General features: G+C 38.2%; 1 protein-coding gene across 1 annotated transcript in view; it reads right to left on the minus strand.

Moving 5' to 3' along the window:
* The window catches only part of usp12b (ubiquitin specific peptidase 12b), a 25976-nt gene that overhangs the window by 15266 nt on the left and 1901 nt on the right, over positions 1-8809 (minus strand). The window contains exons 2-3 of the mRNA XM_014018263.1: positions 2352-2432; positions 2099-2182 (exon numbers count right to left, since the gene is read on the minus strand). Of these exons, the coding sequence (XP_013873717.1) occupies positions 2099-2182; positions 2352-2432 (165 nt within the window). The remainder of the gene's footprint in view (positions 1-2098; positions 2183-2351; positions 2433-8809) is intronic.

The following is an 8809-nucleotide window of genomic DNA, read 5'->3' on the forward strand; positions in this document are numbered from 1 at the left end:
AAGTTTATTGATTTATTACACTTACATATTATGCTTTTATAATTATTAGTTGTAAAACGGTCACCAGGCAATATTATCGTTTATCGCAATAAATTTTGAGACAATTAATCGCCCAGCAAAATTTGTTATCGTGACAGGCCTATGTGTTATATCAATTGATATTTGAAGAAACTATCATTGTGTTTAAATTAATTTGGTACACTTTAAGAAATGTAGCCAAATGGGTCTACAGGTAAATGGTGCCAGCACTACGAAGTAGACTCAACGGACGACTATCCAACTAAACAACAACTAAAAAGATCCTGCTAAACTGGATTACTGAGCTGATAAGCTGCTTGTTTTAGTCAATGCTGGTTCTGACTTTACATCTGAATGCCTTCGTGTAGCTACATCAGACAACCATCAGAACTCTGAAAAAGCAGAAAATCAYCTTAAATGACGAGAGGAAAATCATAAATATTAAAATTTAAAGCAATGTAACCTTTGCTGTGAAAAACCTGAGAAGCAGCAGGGAGGAGAGGAACGATCTATGAGCCTGCAGAGTTTAACAGGCTTGTAAATGTCACATCCATGTTATTACAGCACAAGTAACCCTGATGATTAATGACTGGGTTTTATTAATGTACTGAGACGCATGGGAAAAGCTCCATAATGTTAAACATGGAAGTGGTTTTAATAAATTTAAAAATAAATAAGATTAATGTTACCATTCTGACCTAGCAGCTGATCTGACAAGTAAACAATATAAAGCACAACACTTTCAGACTTTTGATGTCATTTGATGTGGAGTTTCCAACTAATTTTAACATTTTAAGCAATACAAAATTTACTTTATTAAAAAAAAATCTTGCTTGGTGCTGATAATGTAGCTTGTGTGCTGGTTGAGGGGATTTTCAGTCACTAGAAACACTTTCATTCTTGCCTTTGTCATTCTCAGGGTGTTTATTTACTATTTGTTTCACTGCTTGGTTAAAGGTTTTTATTTATTTATTTTTTYAAAAGGCTGTCATTTGCTCACCAGTTTATTATTACTTTCTGCCCTGCCTGTTAAAGGTTTAAAACAAGAACTTCCACATTATGATAATGTTTAAAGCAGTGTGTCCAAAGTGAGGCTCATGGGCCATTTACGGCCCTACAAGTGAATTTGTGCGGCCTGCGAGGGTATGATTTTGGCTTGCTTGTTTAGGAGGCTGATGTAGATGATTACATTTTGCTAATTTTGTTTACAAAATGCTTTCAATTTTTTAGGTTTACCAAAATAAAAGTTTTTTTTCTCCTCGAAACGCAAGTTAATAAAACTTTCACTTTAAAAGGGAGCAAATTTAAATCACCTGTGAGTACTTTCAACTTCACAATTTTGTCCCATGTAGCAAAAGGTTTAGACGCCTCTAGTTTAAATTATGTGTTACAGATAAGAAAAAGTACTTCCACAACAAATTCCATAAAGACAAAAGAGTTTTGTATATTTTTGTGTTTAGAAGTTCAATTAGCTAAAACGTCAGCCTGAATTAGGTTGACTCCAAAAGTTAATCAGTTCAAGATTAGGGCTGCCACGATTAGTCGACTAGTCACGATTATGTCAACTATTAAAATCATCAATGAGCAGATGTGTCWTTTTTTTACTTTGTTTTTTTTATAGTTGACTAATCACCAATTAGTCGACTACAAAAACAATCGTTTGTGGCAGCCCTAATTATCACTACTGCACATGTGTGTCAAGGACAGAAAGGCAGACGTGGCAGTGGAAAGTGCCGCAGCAGTTTGGAGAGAAAGCAAAGTTAGGAAAAAAATGACACATCAACTTTTGAATTAGTCCACAATAATCGTGATTCGTGACTAGTCAACTTATGGCAGCCCTATTCAAGATGTACATCTAATAACTAGTAACTAATTTCTGAAAGTTTTATTCAATGAGATATTTTGCTAACAGCCCACAAGCAGTTTTGTTTGTAGACTGGCTGAACTACCTGCTTCATTTTGTACCTTGCTTTAACCATCCGCAACTGTGAAAAACTATTTAAAAAAGGTCTTTTTGTAGTCAAAACAAAAGAACAGCCAGTTTACTGTACAAATATGTGACCGTCTCTTCCACACTTACCTTGTATGCCAACACCTTCTCCCTGAATGGTCGACAGAAATACAGAGCCTGCAGCACTGAGTTACAGTAGCAGGTGTTCCCAAACTAGAAAAGACAGAAAAAGAAGGAGCTAAACATAATTGTGAAAGTGTCTGATGTGTCTCCCATACATATATATATATAAATTTTTTGGTTGGGGTGGGGGGTCGTCACTTTTACCTCCAGCATAAAAGGTAGCTTGAGTCAAGTGTGGGGTGTAATCAGTGTCACTTACATTGACCAATCCAAAGTAGTGTTCATTTACAGGAAACTGTTCCGGTCCAATCTCCTTTTCCAAGGCAGAGGCATTGGCGCCCTAGCAGGTGGAGGGGGGAAGGGGAAGYAAAATTATTGTCTTACCAAAGAGAATTCTCACATTAGTCGTGACAAGTTACCAAAAAGTGGTAGATACCTAAACGTGTGCACAGTAGTAAAAGAAAAAAAACTCTCCATTTTTCCTTTATTTCATCTCCCTGTTCCTTTTTCTCTCTGCTCTGTCGAAACAGAAAGACATCCGTTTGCTGCAGCTGTGTTCCTGCCACACATCGTCGTACTTTACAGTTTCTCTGTATTTAATCTTGTTAAAACTTTATAATCGTGGATAACAGCAATCTGAAATACATAAAAGTGTCATCTTTATGCACAAATAGGTTTATGGTTTATTTTTTATTTTTTGCATCTTTGCCTGTAAAACAATCCTCCACAATCTGTCAGCTCTCAGTATGTGTGGGGGATGACTCTCAGCAACTACCACAGCAGATTTTAGTTCTCAGAGGAGGTGTGTAGTGATGTTATAGCTTCAGTAGCTGTTGTTATGCATTGTCAAAAAAAATCCCCTCCGTAGATTCCGTAAATTTCCGTAAACAGGGAGTGGTGTTAAAGTGTCAACGCCTTCTTCCAGAATTCTACAAAAATGCCTGCTTGTGGTGAAAAGTGGAAATATTAGCATAGTCTATACAGCAGGAGGTTAGTAGGAGTGTAGCAGGCAATTCCTGCCATATTACTGTGGTAATTTTCCACTCAATCAGTAAAAAATATGTGATATACAAATACTATGATACTGGTATTGTTAATAAATATTGTTATATACACTTTGTTCAAACCTGCATGTGTATTGAAAGTTTTATCATTTTATTACATGTCAAATGGCTATGAACAGACATGGTTTAAAAGCATCAGAGGACCACTATTTAAAATAGTTACGTTTTTAACTACGTCGTAACTTTCTCACACTCAAACATTGCATTGAGTCACTGGCTACGTTCACACTGCAGGTCTTAATGCTCAGTTCCGATTTTTTTGAAAAAATCTGATCTTTTTGTGTGAACGTTCACATTACATTTTAAATGTGACCTGCATCAGACCCCTGTGTGAACGCTACACAGCACTGATGTGACACGCATGCGCAGTAAAAGACGTGACGTCTCATCAGCCGGCTTGTTTGTTTACAGAGCTAGCATGGATGCTACATTTTGCGCATGGAATCAGAAGTTGTTGTTTAATCAGAGCCGATTAAATAATTATCTGACATCTTGTTTAGTCAGTGTTTAAATCTGAAGCTGCCTCTGACCGGGATGCTCCAGTGAAGCTTTTTTTTTTAACGAAACTACGAGCTGGAAAAAAGTATCGACCAAGTATCGAACTTTAGGATCGATACTCTCCGCGACCCAGGCTGGACATCATTATTATCATACTATCTACGTGGAAAATGAAAAGTAAAAAGATGAAGCAACTGGACTTGTGTTTTGGAGCTGTAAACACACGGAGCTACAGATTTAAACAGCGAGACTTGAGGTTAGTGTCTTATCGATCCTTCACCTCCTCCTCCTGATGAAAAAGTCAGATGAATGTGACATGAGCGTTCACACTGCAGTCACTTTGAAAACATCAGATATGTATCTGATTTAAAACCACATACTGAAACGGCCTGGGTCGGATTTGAAACAATCGGATTTGTCTCGTTCAGACTGTCATAAAAAAAAATCGAATACGAGTCAGATGGGCAAAAAATCTGATTTGGGTCGGATTTGCCTGCAGTGTGAACGTAGCCAAAAAGAAAAAAATAAGTAGGTCCTCTGGATGGGTTTCTTTAGTGAAACGTTTTGTCTCTCACTAAAGAAGAACTCATCCAGAGGACCTACTTATTTTTTCTTTTCTGATTTTTTTCTACCTGGATTACTGAGATGCATCAGGACGCTGCATTAAGTGTTTCAGTCAACATGTATTGGTGGCATTATAAAATGGTAAATCAGTACTATTTTTATGAGAGTGTTACACTGAGTCATGGACAGAGGAAGACCCAGGACACGCTGAACGGACTATGTTTCTCAGCTGGCCTGGGAACACCTTGGGATGCCCCCAGAAGAGCTGGCCCCAGTGGCTGGAGAGAGGCAAGTCTGGGATTCTGCTTAGGCTGCTGCCCCCGCGACCCGACCCCAGATAAGTGGAAGATGATGGATGGATGGAACACTGAGTCATGGACAGAAACTCAAACAAATGATGACGACTGTAGGGATGATCTGGATTTTTCTCATCATCACATTGCAGCTTGTGGAATGTCAACAAGAAGCTGTCTGTTCTGGGTTATTTATTCAGCCCCAAACAGCATAAGGATGTCAACAACAACAACAACAACAACAACACACACACACACACACACACACACACACACACACACACACACACACACACACACACACACACACTTCTTTGATGTCTGAATGGAATACAGAAAAATAGGGTAAGGAGAAACATACTGAAAATACACACAACCATGAATAGCCAACACAGTCATTGCTGGTTAAAGTGAGTGAAGCCCTGAAACGAGTCAGTTTCCTGAAGTGACAGAAACGAAAGTCAACTGAACTGTGCTGCCCCAGAGAGTGGAAACAGGTTTCCACCGATCAGAGCTGACGAGTCATTTTAAGAGGTGATTCGTGTTCATCAAGCGTCGCAGTCCGTTCAGAGAATGTCATGAAACCTGCCTGGACTTAAACCAGCTGGGGAGAAGGGGTTCTCTGCAGACTCAAAGTGGGCGTTTCTCAAGCATAAACACTAATTGGCTAGTTGTATTTGCTCTGATTTTTGAAAAGCTTGGCTCTTCTCTTTCGTTTGTCTTTCACTTTTGACTTTAACTACTTTCACATTAATTTCAGCAGCCAAAACTGCTTTTGTTTTTTTAAATGAAAATGCAATGTTTCATTAAAAACAAAACACTACTGACTGATGTTGCTCTAATTTTGAAATGTAACCTGGAGCTCTTTGTTAAGAGAAGCGGAAATAATAAATCAAGACGTTTAAAAGTAAGCTAATGAAATGCCTAAGCAACAATCATCCAATCAGGTGGCATCCTTGAGTAATGCCCCCTTTTGTGCTTGTCCAATCAGGTGTGTTCCTTTGAAAAACGCCTTCCTTTGGAAATGCCTACTCGTCTGCAGAGATACCTGCATGCACCAGGGTCTTAAATTAGCCAAAGTCCGAGGTAAAACACCTAATTAAACACTACATAACATCTATTTTTGACCATCTGTGTCCAAAAATTTGGGATGCTGTGGGAAATTTTGAATTATTGAAATAACATGCTAATCTAAAAGAGGAGTATGTTGCAACTAATTAGGCCGATTAATTAATTAATTGATTATTAAACACACTTGAAACATGCACAAAAATGAGGCAAGATCAGTGCAGATTCTTCGACAACATAATGGCAGCTTAAATCATCTGTTAAAAATTCCTGTATTTTTTCATATCAAAATATATATAACGGAAAAAAGTCAAAATGTCAGTTATTTTTTCAATATGGTGCAGTCTAGGGCTGCCACAAACGATTATTTTAATAATCGATTAGTCGTCGATTAATCGATTAATCGTGGCAGCCCTAGTGCAGTCCTATTGCTGTATACTCTCATGTTAAACAGACTGAGGCAAAGAGGAAAACTGTTTTGTGGTCAGATGAATTTAAAATCAAAACTCTTATTTTGGGCACCACAGGCGCCACATCCTCAAACGACTACTGCTAAAAAAGAGAGGGACCCTCTGGGCCGTTATCTGTGCGTATACTTTAAAAATTTGACTCGCTTTGTGATTAAATAAAATTTTCAATAAATTGTGTGCAACCTTGGATCAAAGTTTGCATTTATACCCAAATCTGGAACATTAATAATAAAAGTGGGTCATCATCCTAAATAGGGTTGGTCGGTACTGACCCTTTTCATACTGACACATTATCTTTAGATAATACCGCAGTATTCTGAATTATTGGGTGGGGCAGGGTGGAAAAGGGCGGGGCATGGGGGTGTATGGTTTGTGTTGTGTACACTCTCACTATTGTTGCTGAACGTCATTCAACTTTTGCTTTTTTTCCCCTGTCTTCCTGTACATTTTTTGGTACTTGACAAGTAACTTTGGCTCTCTTTGGGTGACGTACAGCGGGTAAAATAAGTATTGAACACGTCACCATTTTTCTCAGTAAATATATTACTAGAGGTGCTAATGACATGAAATTTTCACCAGATGTTGGTAACAACCCAAGTGATCCATACATACAAAGAAATCAAACCATAAATGTCCAGAAATTAAGTTATTTGTAATAATGTGGAACGGCACAGGGAAAAAGTATTGAACACATGAAGAAAGGGAGGTGTAAAAAGACATGTCATTAGCACCTCTAATAATATGTTTACTGAGAAAAATGTTGACGTGTTCAATACTTATTTTACCCGCTGTATAATATTCATGATAACTCTGATTTTATTTGGCCTCTCAACAATTTGAATTGAACAATATGAAAACTGTCTCCACTTTTGACACAAATTAAAACAGGCGCATCTTTCCAGCTAGAGCCATTTAAATAGGTTGTGTAACTAGGCTCCAGAGGGTTAATATACCCTAATAACTTTTAATTACCGTCACCATATTTCAATACTGAGGTATACCAAAATACTGTCATACCACCCAAGCCTAATCCTAACCTTAAACTGCAGAAAACATTTGGGAATCAGCTACAGAGTTGTCTGCCAGATTTATCAGAAAACTGTATTACGAGTGAAACCAGTTCCAACAATTACACACACACACACACACACACACACACACACACACACACACACATTTTGCTTCTCCAGAATCTGTAAACCAAAACGAAAAAACGTGACTATTAATCACACTTGCAGACAACATACACGACCCAGTAAAAACAACAGCAAAAACATGATAAATCACAAATTAAAACCCTTGACCCTTCAGCGTCATCTTTGGTTTGTGCTCCAGCTTCTACGGTCACAACAGCCAAACTCATTTTCTGAAACAACACAGCTCCCTGAGGAAAGCCACGAGGCGGCTGCCAAAGTGGCAAAGAGGCTGAAGAAACTTGCCAGCACCAAACTAATACTGAGCCACGCTTGTGTTTGTTTAGTGGTGGATGGTAAATGATGCTGCCCTCCACACTTAAAAGGGTTACACAGTGTGGTCTACAAAACACTCATTACACATCTGTGTTGTCTACAACAACCTATCTGCAGGCAGAGTGGTCAGCCAATCAACTGGGCTGACTTTCCCCTGACTTTTCTTTTAACCGTTGGCCATCAGCCATACCTGACAAATTCACTTAATGTGTTTCCCGTGACGAAGGTGCCTTTCCATATCAGGGGTGTTTCTTTTCAGCACAAAACCAGCACACCCCAAAGACACTTGCCCAGAATATTTATGCTAACTTTTAACTGCGAGGATCATCTCACATATTTCTCCAGTTTTAGCTCCTCTCCACCGGCTCCCTGTCAAAATCAGAATAGAATTTAAAATCTTACTTTAACACATACAAAGCTCTTAACAACCAAGCTCCATCTATAATGAAGATCTTATTCTTCCATATTTTCCTAACAGAGCACTTTGCTCACAGACTGCAGGTTTACTTTTGGTTCCTAATAGGGATGATGTGAAAATTTCAGCCGATAACAATAACCGATATAATTATTGCTGTTATGGCCGATAACAGATATTTACCAATATTACACAAACACACAAATTATATTATACATATACGCACAAACACACTTGGGTCTTTTTTTGATACCATAAATAAATAAACAACCAGACCTCTGACATGGCTCTACTTCAGTTATTCCTGGCTGTGTGGTGTCACTAACACTATCATGATCAAACAGACGCCTCTCAACCAAACATCTTTCCCCCAAAACAGAAACACAAAGATAAAAAGTGGGAAACCAATATCGGACATTAATATCGGCCCAGTTTTACATATCAGACCAATACCAATATTCTTAAAAATGACCAATATCACACCAGTAGGGCTGTGTATTTGCAAAAAAAATTGGTGATAAGAGACACACAATATGATACAGTGTATACTGATATATTTCAATACTGTAAGCAAGACAAAATATTGCCATTTTTTCCAAAAGAGTCCAATTAAAAGGCACTGTGTGTAGGATTTGTTGTTTTCAGCGACATCTAGTGGTTGAATGGTTGAATCATCCCCCCACCTCCACCCCCGCGCTTCCAAACGCAAAGGAGTTGCTACGGTGTCTCTCAGGTAGGGCTGCCACAAACTATTATTTTAATAATCGATTAATCACCAATTATTTTTTTGATTAGTCGACTAATCAGATCATACGTTAATAGAATATAAAACATACAGCTTATCACGTCAGAATGCAGCTGCTATTATATAACCAT

Source organism: Austrofundulus limnaeus, unplaced genomic scaffold, assembly GCF_001266775.1.
Source record: "Austrofundulus limnaeus strain Quisiro unplaced genomic scaffold, Austrofundulus_limnaeus-1.0 Scaffold188, whole genome shotgun sequence".
Lineage (NCBI taxonomy): Eukaryota > Metazoa > Chordata > Actinopteri > Cyprinodontiformes > Rivulidae > Austrofundulus > Austrofundulus limnaeus.